The 17903-nt window shown below is 35.3% G+C and overlaps 1 protein-coding gene across 1 annotated transcript in view; it reads left to right on the top strand.

Moving 5' to 3' along the window:
* The window catches only part of LOC711226 (ankyrin repeat domain-containing protein 30B), a 115460-nt gene extending 98082 nt beyond the window's left edge, over nt 1–17378 (top strand). The window contains 7 exon segments of the mRNA XM_077947962.1: nt 6415–6628; nt 8365–8392; nt 13587–13739; nt 14858–15701; nt 15704–15771; nt 17173–17223; nt 17226–17378. Coding sequence (XP_077804088.1) covers nt 6415–6628; nt 8365–8392; nt 13587–13739; nt 14858–15701; nt 15704–15771; nt 17173–17223; nt 17226–17276 — 1409 coding nt within the window. The 3' untranslated portion in view covers nt 17277–17378.
* The last annotated feature ends 525 nt before the right edge of the window (nt 17379–17903 follow it).

Genomic DNA, 17903 nt, shown 5'->3' with positions numbered 1-17903 from the left:
GTCCTTCTTTCTGGAGCTGAGTAGAGAATTCTGGGCACTAGGCATTACACAGGCTTGCCGATAACCTGAGGCAACAGAGAGTTCCTACCAGTAAAACAAAGACAAAGCATGTTCTTACCCACTTCTGCCACAGTACATCAAGGGCTTTCTCACATGCCCAGTATGCTGCCATGAGAACTAGCATTTGGGAAAACCACCATACTAAGTTTACATATATCCAAAAGAATCATACAGAGGCTGACTCCCCTGACAGCACTCAGAAACAAATTGTATTCCTCAGCATACATTAAAGCCACACCCTCAAGGGTGATAACATGTCTCAAGCAAGTGAAAGTAAACTTAAATAGAAGAAATGACTCTCTTTTTCAGATTAGAAAGATGAGCCAAAAGTTCTGAAAATTGGAAAAACACAGGATATCAACACACATCTTTGCTCCTCAACCTTTTGTTAACCATCACTGATCTTTTTACTCTATCCATAATTTTGTTTTATGGATAATGTCATTTTTGGAAATATGCATTTAAGTCTTTTCATAGCTTGATAGTTCATCTACTTTTAGTCCTTAGTAATATTCCATTGTATGACTATAGCACAGTTTATTCACTCATCTTTCTAAGATTATCATTGTTGCTTCACAAATTGGTTGAATTTTGCATGCATGTTCATAAGGCATTTCTCTTGTTTATAATAATATCATCTGGTTTTGATTTAGAGTAATGCTAGCATTATACAATGAGTTGAAATGTACTCTGTATTAGGCTATTTGTCCATTGCTATAGAGAAATACCTGAGATTGGGTAATTTATGAGAAAATAGGTTTCACTGGCTCACAGTTCTACAGGTTGTACAAGAAGCATAACATGGGGCTCTGCTTCTGGGGAGGACTGTGGAAGCTTACAGTTATGGCAGAAGCTGAAGCAGGAATTTGCACATCACATGGCCAGAGTAGGAGAAAGAGAGAGAGGTGGGAGGTGCCATGCACATTTAAATGACCAATTTTCATGAGAATCACTATTATGAGGACAACACCAAGGGCATGGTGCTAAGTTATTTGTGAGAAATCTTTCCTCATGATGCATTCACCTCTCACCAAACTTTACTTCCAACATTGGGGATTACATTTCAATGGGAGATTTTGGAGGGGACACACATCCAAACTATATCGTACTTTCTTTTATTTTAGGGGTAGAGTTTGTTTAGAATTATATCTCATTTTTTCTCTAGAATATTTGGTAGAAACCACCAGTGTAGTATTCTTGGCCTGGACTTTTCATTGTAAGAAAATTTTTAAGTATGACTTAATACTCTTTTATAGATTTAGGGCAATGCAGGTTATCTATTTTTTCTTGAGATATTGTATTTTTTTTTTTGACTACTGACTAGATTTTATTTTTCTATTGTTGACACCATTTTTATTTTGGAAAAAAGAATTGGATTTCTTACATAAAGGTTTCCTCTGAATGTTTGCCAGAATCAGTATACTGTTATTCCTAGTTAAAATTTTTTTCTTTTTTCTATTATTATTGTTATACTTTATGTTCTAGGTTACATGTGCAGAACGTGCAGGTTTGTTATATAGGTATACATGTGCCATGGTGATTTTCTGTACCCATCAACCTATCGTCTACATTACGTACTTCTCCTAATGCTACCCCTCCCCTAGCCCCTTACCCCACAACAGGCCCTGGTGTGTGATGTTCCCCTCCCCGTGTCCATATGTTCTCATTGTTCAACTCTCACTTATGAGTGATAACATGCAGTGTTTGGTTATCTGTTCTTGTGCTAGTTTGCTGAGAATGATGGTTTCCAGCTTCATCCATGTCTCTGCAAAGGACATGGACTCATCCTGTTTTATGGCTGCATAGTATTCCATGGTGTATATGGGCCACATTTTCTTTATCCAGTCTATCATTGATGGATATTTGGGTAGGTTTCAAGTCTTTGCTATTGTGAATAGTGCCGCAATAAACATACGTGTGCATGTGTCTTTATAGTAGCATGATTTATAATCCTTTGGGTATATACCCAGTAATGGGATGACTGGGTCAAATGGTATTTCTGGTTCTAGATCCTTGAGGAATCACCACACTGTCTTCTACAATGGTTGAAATAATTTACACTCCTACCAACAGTGTAAAAGTGTTCCTATTTCTCCACATCCTCTCCAGCATCTGTTGTTTCCTGACTTTTTTTTTTTTTTTTGAGACAGAGTCTCACTCTGTCACCCAGGCTGGAGTGCAGTGGCCAGATCTCAGCTCACTGCAAGCTCTGCCTCCCGGGTTTACGCCAGTCTCCTGCCTCAGCCTCCTGAGTAGCTGGGACTACAGGCACCCGCCACCTCGCCCGGCTAGTTTTTTGTATTTTTTAGTAGAAATGGGGTTTCACCGTGTTAGCCAAGATGGTCTCGATCTCCTGACCTCATGATCCGCCTGTCTCGGCCTCCCAAAGTGTTGGGATTACAGGCTCGTTTCCTGACTTTCTAATGATTGCAATTTTAACTGCCATGAGATTATATCTCATTGTGGTTTCGATTTGCGTTTCTCTAATGATCAATGATGATGAATTTTTCTTTCCTATGTTTGTTGGCTGCATAAATGTCGTCTTTGAAGAAGTGTCTGTTAATATCCTTCGCCCACTTTTTGATGGAGCTGTTTGTTTTTTTCTTGTAAATGTGTTTAAGTTATTATAGGTTCTGGATATTAGCCCTTTGTCAGATGAATAGATTGCAGAAATTTTCTACTATCCTAAAGGTTGCCTGTTCATTTTGATGCTAGTTTCTTTTGCTGTGCCAAAGCTCTTTAGTTTATTTAGGTCCCATTTGTCAATTTTAGCTTTTGTTGCCATTGCTTTTGATGTTTAGTCATGAAATCCTTGCCCATGCCTATGTCCTGAATGGTATTGCCTAGGTTTTCTTTTAGGCTTTTTATGGTTTTAGGTTTTATGCTTAAGTCTTTAATCCATCTGGAGTTAATTTTTGTATAAGGTGTAAAGAAGGGGTCAGCTTTCAGTTTTCTGCATGTGGCCAGCCAGTTTTCCCAACACCATTTATTAAATAGGGAATTCTTTTCCCATTGCTTTTTTTTTTTTCAGTTTCGTCAAAAATCAGATGGTAATTTTCACATTTCAATGAATTTGTCAATTTTGTCTGAGTTGTCATGTTTATTCACATACATTTTTTAATATTACCTTGTATTTTTAAGTATCTGTAGAATCTGAAATAATGTCACATTAACTCATTTCCAGAGTTAGTAACTGTAGCTTTTTCTTTTCAAGAGCTAGTTTGGCTAGATAGACTTTTGCTTTTATTGATCCTCTCAAAGTGTTTGGTGTTGTTCAATTTTTCTATCATTTTTGTGTTTTATTAGTTCCATCTCTGATGTTTTAGTTCTCTTTGCCTATTATTTAAAAAATCTATAGTTGGGAGCTTATCAAGAACATAGATTGAATTCTCACAATTTTGGAAGCCGCACAGTTCCAGATCAAGGTATCATCAGATTTTATGTCTGAAGAGGTACCACTTCCTGATTCATTGATGCATTCTTTTGCCCTGTGTCCTCACATGGCAGAAAGGATAAAGAGGCTCTCTGGGGTTATTTCTATCAGAGCATTAATCCATTTATGAAGGGTGGCCCTCATGACCTAATTACATCCCAAAACTCCTGCCTCCTAATAACATCACCTCTGTGATTTGATTTTAGCATATGAAATTTGCAAGGACAAAAACATTCAAGCCAATGCAGATATTTATCATTTCCTCTACTTCCATTGAGTTTACTTTTTTCTTATTTTTTTCTTTAGTTTCTTAAGGTAAAAGTCAAAGTTATTTATTTGAGAGTCTTCTAATGTAGACATTCAGTGCTGAAAATTTTTATTTAAGTGCTGTTGTAGATGCATTTTACAATATCTAACGTGTTGTGTTTTCATTTGAAGTTAGTTCAAAATACTTTCTAATTTTTCTTTTTATTATTTTTGGAACCAACCCAGGGTTGTTTGGATGTTATGTTACTTAATTTCCAATAGTTGAGTTGTTCCAGGTACATTTTTATTATTGATTTTTAATTTCATTGTTTTTGGGTCAGGTAACATGTTTTGTGTGACCTAAATCCTTCTCAATCCTTTCATTAAGATATGATCTAGAATATAGTCTTTAAGTACTTCTGAAGAATGGTGTAAAGTCTACCACATTCTTGCCGACTTTCTGCCTCCTTATTCTACTACTTGAGTAAGGGGTTTAGAAATTTTAGACTATACTTGGGCATTTGTCCATTTCTTTTGCAGTTCTATCTATTTTTGTATCATGTATTTTGAAGGATTTACATTATTTTCTACAAAAATATTTAGGACTGTTATGTTTTCTTGATTAAGTGAACCCTTTGTCACTATAAAATGACCTTGTTTATTGCTGGTAATATTTCTGCTATGAAATGTACTTTGGTATTAATACAACCACTCATCCTCAGTCTTCTTTTGTCACGTGTTAGTGTGGTGTGTCTTGTTTCATCTTTAACCAATTTTTGTCTTTATATTTAAAGTTTATTTCTTATAGGTGTTATACAGGTAGATCTTACTTTCATATCCATTCTGACAATCTGCCTTTGAGCAGAGGTTTTTCGATCAGTTTAATTTATAATGTAATTATTGATATGATAAAAATTGTCTGTCACCATGCTGTTTGATATCTATTAGTCCCAGATCTTCTTTGCTTTGTTTTATTCTTTTTCTGCTTCCTTCAGACTAGTTTAGTAATTTTTATGATTTAGTTTTATATGTATATATATAGGTATAATGTTTTTTAGTTATTGATCTAGTTTTATATTTCTTTATGATTTAGTCATATCTTTTTGTCATATAAGTTTATTTGGTTATTAGATATAACTCTTTGCTTTGCTGTCTTAGTGGTTGTTTTAGGATATATAGTGTATGGATTTTCCTCATCACAACCCACCTTCAAGTAATATTACATCATAACATAGATGGTATAAGAAATTACAATCTTATATTTTCATTTCTTCACTTCCAGACAGATACCAGCCTGGATCTGTGGGATTGTAGCTTTCATTAAGTTTAGAATATATTTAGCCAATTTTTCCTCAAACTTTTTTTCTGTCTCGCCTCCTACTTCTTTAGGGACTTATATATTATGTGTTGGGAGTTTGCTGATAGTTCTCTAGTGTCTCAAATTTATGAAACTTTTCTTTCTTGGTGGCAAATCAATCTATGCTCATATCTACTCAGCGTAGCTTTCATCTCCAGCATTGTAACTTGTATCTTTACAAGTGTAATTTAGTTTTTTAAAGTATCTTCTATTGCTCTACTTATCTTCTTGATTTTTATTGTAGAATAGAGTTGAGTTACGTATAAACAGCTTGATCCTTTTTATTTTTTCTTTTTATGGCATGAGCTAACTCCCCACACCTGAGGCAAGACCTTTCAGACTATTCATTTTCCTGGGAAGTCTGAGTCTTCCCAGGCAAATCTATAAAAATAGGCACTCTTCTTGGTACTATGTAAGCACAGGTGTGATTTTCACTAACTTTATAAGTTCCCCTGACCTGGCTTGGTCTTAGGTAGTTTTCTGGCTCACATGCAATCTTCATTATTTTGCTAAATACTGGGAGGGGATTTCCAGGGGTTTCTTGCTTTCGCTTCTGTATCTCTCTCTCCTCCTCAGTGTTCTGTTTGGTGTTGTCTGTCTCCTTTGGTTTTACCAGACTCTAAGCTTCAGCAATGCAACCAAGAGAGTCTGGTAGGTTCCACTTCAGTTTTTTCTTCCTGTGTCATGTCTTGGAATCTCTGTCAAGGCAGGAAGCTGAAACATTCATGAGGTTTGCTTTCCATTTTCTTTTTCTGTTTTTCAGGGATTATCATCTTCTTTGCCTAATGTCCACTGTCTAAAAAATTGTTTAGTGTATTTTGTGTGTTTTATTTTTAATTATTTTAGCTAAGAAGAAAAATCAACACCTGTTGTTCTCTTGTGGCTAGAGGCAGACTACACTAGAGCTTCAGCACATGCCACACACTGGCTAAAATGCTTTTCTTCCCCACTTGCTCAACTACATCCTTTTCAGGATTTGTTCCTCAGTGTAGCCATACATTCCTCAGGGGATTTTTCCATGGGCCTAGTATAGATCTTATTTTAAGCAATCTGTTTTCTTACAGTATCTATCTGAATTTACAATTGTAACTTTTCTGGGGCTTTGCTTTTTATTTTATATTTTAAGCTAAACAAGAGCAGAGTTTTGTTTTGTTTTGTTTTTTTCTGTTTAATCTGCAGAACGTAGTATAATGCCTTCCCCATGGTAGGCAATCAATATAAATTTGTTCAGTGTGTGAGTTATTGATTGTTAAAATATGCAGCCCTTTATATCCCAAAAGTACTAATACGTTTTATTTCTATCTCTTCCTTGTGACAGATTCAACTAGCCTATCAAAAATCTTGGATGAAGTTCCTTCTTGTAAAAGAGCACGGGAACTTAAAAAAGATCACTGTGAACAACTTACAACAAAACTGAAAAAAATGAAAAATAAATTTTGTGTACTACAAAAGGAACTATCAGAAGCAAAAGAAATAAAATCACAGTTAGAGAACCAAAAAGTTAAATGGGAACAAGAGCTCTGCAGTGTGAGGTATGACATCCTAGTTTTAAATAAATATTTCAATTATTTATACTAAAGGTATGTAGGATACTTTTTGTAAAAGCTGCCTTACCTTCTGAGGTTTAACTGGAGAGAAAAATCTCTGTCTTGTAGAGTGTCAAATTCTTTTAAATAATACAAGTTCTTAAATGTGAATACTTCTGCTGATAATTAAACGCATATTTATTAAATCACAACTTTAATGGCTATATAGAAGGTCATTATTTGGAAATCCCATTACTTAACAAATTAATATTTTTGATTTTTAATTTTTTTATATTATAAGTGCTGCAATGCATAACTGCATGTAAATCTTTTTTATCCTTTCTAATTATTGACTTGGAATAAATCCTTCAATATAAAAATATCTGGGGGGGGCATGCCAAAGATGGCCAAATAGGAACAGCTCCAGCCTCCAGCTCCCAGTGTGAGTGACATAGAAGACAGGTGATTTCTGCATTTTCAACTGAGGTACCAGGTTCATCTCACTGGGTCGTGTCGGACACTTGACTCTGGATTGTGGGTGCAGCATGACCATCCAGAGCTGAAGCAGGGCAATGCATCACCTCACCTGGGAAGCACAAGGGGAAAGGGAATTTCTTTTCCTAGCCAAGGAAATTGAGACACACAACACCTGGAAAATTGGGTAACTCCCACCCTAATACTGTGCTTTACCAAGGGTCTTAGCAAAAGGCACACCAGGAGATTATATCCTACACCTGGCCCAGAAGGTCCCACTGCCACGGAGCCTACCTCATTGCTAGCACAGCAGTCTCAGATCTAACTGCAGGATGGCAGCAGAGCTGTGGGAGGGCGCCCACCATTCTTGAGGCTTAAGTAGGTAAATAAAGCCACCAGGAAGCTGGAATTGGGTGGAGCCCACCACAGCTCAAGGAGGCCGGCCTGCCTCTGTAGACTCCTCCTCTGGAGACAGGGCATAGCTAAACAAAAAGCAGCAGAAACCTCAGCAGAGGTAAACGCCCCCGTCTGACAGCTTTGAAGAGAGCAGTGGATCTCCCAACACCGAGGTTGAGGTCTGAGAACGGGACAGACTGCCAGCTCAAGTGGGTACCTGACCCCTGAGTAGCCTAGGGGGAGATATCCCCCACTAGGTGCAGACCAACACCTCACACCTCACACGGCAGGGTACACCCCTGAGATGAAGCTTCCAGAGCAAGAATCAGACAGCAACACTCGCTGTTCAGCAATATTCTATATTCTGCTGCCTCCGCTGCTGATACCCAGGCAAACAGGGTCTGGAGTGGACCTCAAGCAAACTCCAACAGACCTACAGCTGAGGGTCCTGACTCTTAGAAGGAAAACTAACAAACAGAAAGGATACCCACACCAAAACCCCATCAGTACATCACCAACATCAAAGACCAAAGGCTGATAAAACCACAAAGATGGGGAAAAAGCAGTGCAGAAAAGCTGGAAATTCAAAAAATCAGAGTGCATCTCCCCCTCCAAAGGAACACAGCTCATTGCCAGCAACGGAAAAAAGGTGGACAGAGAATGACTTTGATGAGTCAAGAGAAGAAGTCTTCAGTCGATCAAACTTCTCAGAGCTAAAGGAGGAACTACATAACGAGCGCAAAGAAACTAAAAACCTTGAAAAAAGATTTGATAAATGGATAACTAGAATAACAAATGTAGAGAAATCCTTTAGAGAATGATAGAGATGAAAACCATAACACGGGAACTATGTGACAAATGCACAAGTTCAGTAACCGACTCAATCAACTGGAAGAAAGAGTATCAGCGATTGAAGATCAAATGAATGAAATGAAGTGAGAAGAGATGTGTAGATAAAAAAGAGAAAAAGAAATGAACAAAGCCTCCAAGTAATATGAGATTATGTGAAAAGACCTAATCTACGTCTGATTGGTGTGCCTGAAAGTGACGGGGAAAATGGAACCAAGTTGGAAAACACTCTACAGGATATCATCCAGGAGAACTTCCCCAACCTAGTAAGGCAGGCCAACATTCAAATCCAGGAAATATAGAGAACCCCACAAAGATACACCTCGAGAAGAATAACTTTAAGACACATAATTGTCAGATTCACCAAAGTTGAATTGAAGAAAAAAATGTTAAGGGCAGCCAGAGAGAAAGGTCGGGTTACCCACAAATGGAAGCCCATCAGACTAACAGCAGATCTCTCAGCAGAAACTCTCCAAGCCAGAAGAGAGTGGGGGCCAATATTCAACATTCTTAAAGAAAAGAATTTTCAACCCAGAATTTCATATCCAGCCAAACTAAGTTTCATAAATGAAGGAGAAATAAAATCCTTTACAGATAGGCAGATGCTTAGAGATTTTGTCACCACCAGGCCTGCCTTACAAGAGACCCTGAAGGAAGCACTAAACATGGAAAGGAACAACAGGTACCAGTCATTGCAAAACATGTCAAAATGTAAAGTCCATCAATGCTAGGATGAAACTGCATCAACTAGCGAGCAAAATAAGCAGCTAATATCATAATGACAGGATGAAGTTCACACAAAACAATATTAACCTTAAATGTAAATGGACTAAATGATCCAATTAAAAGGCACGGACTGGCAAACTGGATAAAAAGTCAAGACCCATCAGTTTGCTGTATTCAGGAGACCCATCTCACATGCAGAGACACACATAGGCTCAAAATAAAGGGATGGAGGAAGATCTACCAAGCAATTGGAAAAGAAAAAAAAAGCAGGGGTTGCAATGCTAGTCTCTAATAAAACAGACTTTAAAGCATCAAAGATCGAAAGAGACAAAGAAGGCCATTACATAATGGTAAAGGGATCAATTCATCAGGAAGAGCTAACTATCCTAAATATATATGCACCCAATACAGGAGAACCCAGATTCATCAAGCAAGTCGTTAGAGACTAAGAGACCTAGACTCCCAAACAAAAATAATGGGAGGATTTAACACCCCACTGTGAACGTTAGATGGATCAATTAAAGAGAAAGTAAACAAGGATATCTAGGAATTGAACTCAATTCTGCACCAAACGGACCTAATAGACATCTATAGAACTCTCCACCACAAATCAGCAGAATGTATATTCTACTCAGCACAACATTGCACTTATTCCAAAATTGGCCACATAGTTGGAAGTAAAGCATTCCTCAGCAAATGGACAAGAACAGAAATTATAACAAACTGTCTCTCAGATCACAGTGCAATCAAACGACAACTCACGACTAAGAAACTCAATCAAAACCACTCAACTACATGTAAACTGGACAACCTGCTCCTGAACGACTACTGGGTACATAACTAAATGAAGGCAGAAATAAAGATGTTCTTTGAAACCAATGACAACAAAGATACAACATACCAGAATCTCTGGGACACATTTAAAGCAGTGTGTAGAGGGAAATTTATAGCACTAAATGCCCACAAGAGAAAGCTGGAAAGATCTAAAATTGACACTCTAACATCACAATTAAAAGAACTAGAGAAGCAAGAGCAAACACATTCAAAAGCTAGCAGAAGGCAAGAAATAACTAAGATCAGAGCAGAACTGAAGGAGATAGAGACACAAAAAACCCTCCAAAAAATCAATGAATCCAGGAGTTGGCTTTTTGAAAAGATCAACAAAATTGATAGACCACTAGCAAGACTAATAAAGAAGAAAAGAGAGAAGAATCAAATAGACACAATAAAAAATGAAAAAGGAGATATCAACACCAACCCCATGGAAATAGAAACTACTATCAGAGAATACTATAAACACCTCTACACAAATAAACTAGGAAACCTAGAAGAAATGGATAATTTCCTGGACACTTACACTCTCCCAAGACTAAACCTGGAAGAAGTTGAATCCCTGAATAGACCAATAGCAGGCTTTGAAATTGAGGCAATAATTAATAGCTTACCAACCAAAAAAAGTCCAGGACCAGAAGAATTCACAGCCAAATTCAACCTGAGGTACAACGAGGAGTTGGTACCATTCCTTCTGAAACTATTCCAATCAATAGAAAAAGAGGGAATCCTCCCTAACTCTTTTAATGAGGCCAACATCATCCTGATGCCAAAGCCTTACAGAGATACAACAGAAAAAGAGAATTTTAGACCAATATCCCTGATGAACATTGATGCAAAAATTCTCAATAAAATACTGGCAAACCGAATTCAGCAGCACACCAAAAAGCTTATCCACCATGATCAAGTGGGCTTCATCCCTGGGATTCAAGGCTGGTTCAACACACGCAAATCAATAAATATAATCCAGCATATAAATAGAACCAAAGACAAAAACCACATGATTATCTCAATAGATGCAGAAAAGGCCTTTGATAAAATTCAACAGCCCTTCATGATAAAAACTCTCAATAAAATTGGCATTGATGGAACATATCTCAAAATAATAAGAGCTGTTTATGACAAACCCACAGCCAATATCATAGTGAATGGGCAAAAACAGGAAGCATTCCCTTTGAAAACTGGCACAAGACAGGGATGCCCTCTCTCACCACTCCTAGTCAACATAGTGTTGGAAGTTCTGGTTAGGGCAATCAGGCAAGAGAAAGAAATAAAGGGTATTCAGTTAGGAAAAGAAGAAGCCAAATTGCCCCTGTTTGCAGATGACATGATTGTATATTTGGAAAACCCCATTGTCTCAGCCAAAAATCTCCTTAAGCTGATAAGCAACTTCAGCAAAGTCTCAGGATACAAAATCAATATGCAAAAATCACAAGCATTCTTATACACCAGTAACAGACAAACAGAGAGCCAAATCATGAATGAACTCCCATTCACAATAGCTTCAAAGAAAATAAAATACCTAGGAATCCAACTTAAAAGGGATATAAAGGACCTCTTCAAGGAGAACTACAAACCACTGCTCAGTGAAATAAAAGAGGATGCAAACAAATGGAAGATCATACCATGCTCATGGATAGGAAGAATCAATATCATGAAAATGGCCATACTGCCCAAGGTAATTCATAGATTCAATGTTATCCCCATTAAGCTACCAATGACTTTTTCACAGAATTGGAAAAAACTGCTTTAAAGTTCATATGGAACCACAAAAGACCCCGCATTGCCAAGACAGTCCTAAGCCAAAAGAACAAAGCTGGTGGCATCACGCCATCTAACTTCAAACTATACTACAAGGCTCCAATAACCAAAACAGCATGGTACTGATACCAAAACAGAGACATAGACCAATGGAACAGAACAGAGCACTCAGAAATAATACCACTCATCTACAGTCATCTGATCTTTGACAGACCTGACAAAAACAAGAAATGGGGAAAGGATTCCCTCTTTAATAAATGGTACTGGGAAAATTGGCTACCCATAGGTAGAAAGCTGAAACTGGATCCTTTTCTTACACCTTATACGATCATTAAAATGTCAGGAAACAATGGGTGCTGGAGAGGATGTGGAGAAATAGGAACACTTTTACACTCTTGGTGTGACTGTAAACTAGTTCAACCATTGTGGAAAACAGTTTGGCAATTCCTCAAAGATCTAGAACTAGAAATACCATTTGACCCAGCCATCCCATTATTGGGGATATACCCAAAGGATTATAAATCATGCTGCTATAAAGGCACATGCACATGTATATTTATTGCGGCACTATTCACAATAGCAAAGACTTGGAATGAAGCCAAATGTCCATTAGTGATAGACTGGATTAAGAAAATGTGGCACATATACACCATGGAATACTATGTAGCCATAAAAAAGGATGAGTTCGTGTCCTTTGTAGGGACATGGATGCAGCTGGAAGCCATCATTCTCAGCAAACTATCACAAGAACAGAAAGCCAAGTACCGCATGTTCTCACTCATAAGTGGGAAGTGAACAATGAGATCACTTGGACACAGGAAGGGGAACATCACACACCAGGTCCTATTGTGGGGAGGGGGTAGGGGGGAGGGATAGCATTAGGAGATATACCTAATGTAAATGACGAGTTAATGGGTGCATCACACAAACATGGCACATGTGTACATATGTAACAAACCTGCATGTTGTGCACATGTACCCTAGAACTTAAAGTATAAAAAAAAAATTGGTTAAATTATAGTAAGTTTTTAAAAAGTTCTTTGTTCATTACTTCTTAATTGTTCTCAAGAAAATTTATATTCATTTACAGTTCAACAAAGAGATTATGAAATTGCCATTCTTCTCTCCCCAAGAATCAATTTCCTTTACTTATACTCTTTTAATCTTAATGTACATGGAATATAAAGAAAATATAGAGTAATTTATGATTAGTTTATTCAACATCTCTTGCTCTCCTACATAAATAAAATTAATTAAGAGTTCTATGTTAAAAATACATATTATTTTTATTCTTTAATTAAATATTATATTCTTTTTTGTTCTAAAAGAGATTTAAAATTTGTTGAAAATATATAATAATCAACAAGACATGTTTAAAGTATTACTCAAAAAGGAAACAAAAGGAATAACAGATATTACACTGTTTAACCTAGTCTGAGATTTTAGTATTAAAATTATTTTTAGTGATACTGACCATATAAGTAGGAATATTTATGTCTAATAAATCTGTAAACTTTTTTTATAAAAAGTAATGTCACTGTAATCAGTTAGCTCTAAATGATCTGTCTTCATTGAGGAGGAATTTTCACTGTGTGATATTTTTAAAAAATAATTTTCAACTCATAAATGTACCAAATAGCTTCCAATATTCTTTTCCATAACAGTCATCAAAGCTACTAAAAACAGAAACTTTCTAACTAGAACATGTTTTTTCTCACTATTTTTCAAGTATGTATGTCATTTGGAAGATGTTGGAGTAATAAATACCTGAGAACTAGAAAGAAAACAATTCAGGAATATAGAAATTTTATTGGAATAATAAACCAGTATAGGAAGAAGTAGATCTCAAAGTGAATTCTATTTTCTAACAAAATGAATGTTAAGATAAGTATGTTTCATGGCAGATTGGCTTTAAATCAAGAAGAAGAGAAGAAATGTCGACATATTAAATGAAAAAATTAGGGAAGAATTAAGAAGACTCAAAGAGCAACATAGGAACGAGTTAGAAGTGAAACAACTTTCACAGGCTCTCAGAATACAAGATATGGAATTGAAGAGTGTAACAAGTAATTTGAATCAGGTGAATCAATTTCTGGCAAAAAATTTATATTTCTAACTTTATTTCATCAGTATTACTTTTAATATCCCTTTGATTTAGTATGTATTATTCAGGTCCTGAAGGAAAATATTGTCTTAAAATTAACTATGACATTTGTAGCTACAGTTATTTATTAGAAATTATGGCATCCAAATAGTATCTTATTTCAGTACAAAGAGCTTTTGAAAATAATGATAATCCCTACCATATACTTAGTGATAATTTATTGGTAAGAATTTTGTTCCTAGCAACATAGTTTAGTGTATTTTTCCAAGTTAACATTTAATACTGACTCAAACATTATCAAGAGGCAAAAGTTATTGTCATAGTAAATAAGCTCATAGTATTCTAAGTAGGGCTCTCTAGATTGTATCTTCTTTACCACTTTTGTTTTGAAATAGAAGACTTCTTTTGTATTTACATATTTGCCCAGTAAAATTAACTGAGATTTGGTGAAGAAGTCCTGGATGCAGACTCAGAAGGCTTGGAGAAAATCCTACAACTTGTTTATATTTTTAATCTTTTCCTTGCTGAATTGTGAAAACTAAAAGTGCTTGTTACAATGTCTCAACTTATCAAATATTCATAAATATAATTCTTAAAATTAACTATGTTTCTTAAAAAATAAAATATCTAGAGAATATTCTCAGGAAAAAGGAACTGAAAAAGCTTCCAGAAATTGTATCTGTCTAAATATATGCAGCACTAAGGCTCTTAGTATGGGATCTTGTATAAGTTAGACATCAGAGTGTAAACCCAATTTTCATATGTAGTCAAACTGATTAATCTTATATTTTCTACTTTTGAGCTTGTTGTAATTCAGGGAAAGTTTTTTTTTTTCCCCAATTCTGAGGCTCTTAAAAATTCTCTAGTCATTTCTTTTTTACTGTCATGAATTCATTGTCTCCAAATAAATGTTTGAACTTTGGGGAATTCATGCTGTATAGTATTTGAGGTTTTGATTCAATGGTTCCTCAACCAATACCTATTTATAAAAGCCCTTTCATTATATGAAGGTACAAGTTATTCTTTAATTTCAGAAGAACTATGATATGCCATTTTATTGAGTGCTAGCTAAAAGTTTATTTTATTTTATTTAGGTTTCTCACCCTCATGAAAATGACAATGATCTCTTTCATGAAAATTGCATGTTGAAAAAGGAGATTGCAATGCTAAAACTGGAAATAGACACACTAAAACATCAACACCAGGAGAAGGAAAATAAATACTTTGAGGACATTAAGATTTTACAAGAAAAGAATGCTGACCTTCAAATGACCCTAAAACTGAAAGAGAAAACGTTAACAAAAAGGGCATCTCAGTATAGTGGGCAGCTTAAAGTTCTGATGGCAGAGAACACAATGCTGACTTCTAAATTGAAGGAAAAACAAGACAAAGAAATACTGGAGACAGAAATTGAATCATACCATCCTAGACTGGCTTCTGCTTTGCAAGACCATGATCAAAGTGCGACATCAAGAAAAAAACAAGAACTTGCTTTCCACAGTGCAGGAGATACTCATTTGCAAGGAAAAATGAATGTTGATGTGCGTAATACAATATATAACAATGAGATGCTCCATCAACCACTTTGTGAAGCTCAAAGGAAATCCAAAAGCCTAAAATTTAATCTCAATTATGCAGGAGATGCTCTAAGAGAAAATACATTGGTTTCAGAACATGCACAAAGAGACTGTCGTGAAACACAGTGTCAAATGAAGAAAGCTGAACACATGTATCAAAACAAACAAGATAATGTGGACAAACACACTGAACAGCAGCAGTCTCTGGAGCAGACATTATTTCAACTACAAAGCAAAAATATGTGGCTTCGACAGCAATTAGTTCATGCACTTAAGAAAGCTAACAAAAGCAAGATAACAATTAATATTCATTTTCTTGAGAAGAAAATGCAACATCATCTCCTAAAAGAGAAAAATGAGGAGGATTTAATTACGGTAACCATTTAAAAGAATGTACAGATCAATGTGAAAAAGAGAAAGCAGAAACAGAAGTAAGTATCAAAAAATGTAAATACTTTTCAACCTTCCTGAAAGAAAATGGCCTTGGCTAAATGCTGAATCTAGTTGCATATATATATGTATAAATAGATGATAAATGTACTTACTATATCAGCTTAGAAACATGCCTCATTTCCACCAAATGAAAGTGAAAGCTGAGAGACGTTTTACTTTGAGTAAAGACATTGTGTCACTGATGAACTTTTATGAGTTTAAGTTAAAGATTTTTAATAGATTAACATTAATGACATTGGTTTATACTGCTGAAATAAAGTTTTTAATGTCTCTTTGTGGCCACATTTTATGACCACAATGAAGCAGATAAATGGGAATGCCCATCAGCAATTAGTATTTTGAAATTAAGATTCAATTCAGCAATTTACTTTGACAGTTAATTCTAAATTTTCCAGAGGAATTGAAGTGTATTTGAAATATATTTTGAAGTGTACATTTCTGCATCTTGTAATAATACTTTTGAGTACCTTTCTATATATTTTAGTTGGTAGAATTTTATTTTCATTTATGTCAATTTGACTTAATCTGAACATATTTGAATCTCAAATTATGTATTGTTATAACCTCTCAATTTTTTAAAGGCATCTGCGTTTTGTTAAATAATATCTTAGGACAAATGTAGTGAATTTTAGCAATATCAAATTTGATTTAATCACCCCGCTGGTATTTATAATTTATTTTGAATATTGTTACAAATAATTTGCTCATAATTTCTATTTCAAGGCTCAGAGATGTGAATAGAACTTTGTCCCAGAGAAAGATCATTGTGGCTATCTGTGATTTATTAGCTTTGCCTTGGATCCCCATTTTTCAACTCATGAGAGGTGGCAGGGTTCATGTATAGTACAAAAGAAGTGAGTAGAGGAGAGAAACATAGCAGCTGAGGTCAGAAGGGATGTGGAGACCGGTTACCTAGGGCCTCTAAAGCCTTTGAAATAAAAATACTTTTACTCTGAGATAAAAATCTATTGGAAACACTTCAGCAGTTTCAGCAGTTGATTGAATATGTGAGGAACTTTGATGTTGATTTGTGCTTCTAATACAGAAGAAGGAAAGAATTCCACTGCGTAGAATTTACCAACGCTAGTCCCGCCTTTTTTTTTTTTTTTTTTCTTTTTGGACTTCAGTAAGTTGTGAAGCATTACAGATTCATTAAGGGACAAATTACTAGTGGGATGAATCTCTTGAGTAGTACGACAGTACCAATTTGGCAGGAAGATAATACCTTCTTATGTCCTTAAGTAAATTCACTAACAAGCAGCAATGTGTACAAATGAAGAAAATAAGGTGAATCAATATATTTGGGGATGTTTTTGAAAGTAAATATTGTTAATTTGATAAGATGATTTACAAAATCAATAACAAATATGTCTTGTCAGGTCTTTGTGAGACAAAAAAAATTGACTGATCTCAATAAACTGTGTGTGTGTCTGAGGCTTCACTAGAGGTTACATCACATTCTTACTCTCTGAGACGTCAATAGAGGCTACATCACGTTATCACATTAATCTCAAAGATGAGATACAGAATTTAATGAAGAAATGATTTCAAATCAAAAATCAAGTATGTATTAAATGTAATATGCCAACAATGAATCTATAGCTGGTTAAATAATATAAATTGTTTTATGATACTAATTTCCATGGGAAGACTTCTTTTATATATTCATTATAATTAGTTTTATTACAATTTTATTATCCTTATAATGTGCTTATTTTTAAAACTGTGGCTGTCATTCTGCAATGTTTTTCTTACAATTACATATTTTTTCTCATAATATTTACCCTTAAGAAGTTTAAGAATTATACATCATTTATCCCACCAGTTGAGAGACTATTCTTCAAATAAACAGTATTTTTCAGTGATTTATGTTGCCATGGTGAGGCAAGCCATATTTAATCAGAGAAGAATGTTTAATGGAATATTCCAGAAAATTATCTTATTTCTTAGCTCTACTTTTGTGAATGGATGCCAATGACATGATACTATTTTCCAAAATGCAAATGTTTAGGTTAATATACACAGTATTTGAATAGCTAGGCAATTCTTTTGTTTTTTCTTTTTAATTATATTGTATAAACATATATTTAGATCATGTATAGTATGTATA

The sequence above is a fragment of the Macaca mulatta genome, chromosome 9, assembly GCF_049350105.2.
Source record: "Macaca mulatta isolate MMU2019108-1 chromosome 9, T2T-MMU8v2.0, whole genome shotgun sequence".
Taxonomy (NCBI): Eukaryota; Metazoa; Chordata; class Mammalia; order Primates; family Cercopithecidae; genus Macaca; species Macaca mulatta.
Note: the sequence above shows the minus strand (reverse complement) of the source record. Positions and strands in the feature narration are given on the sequence as shown.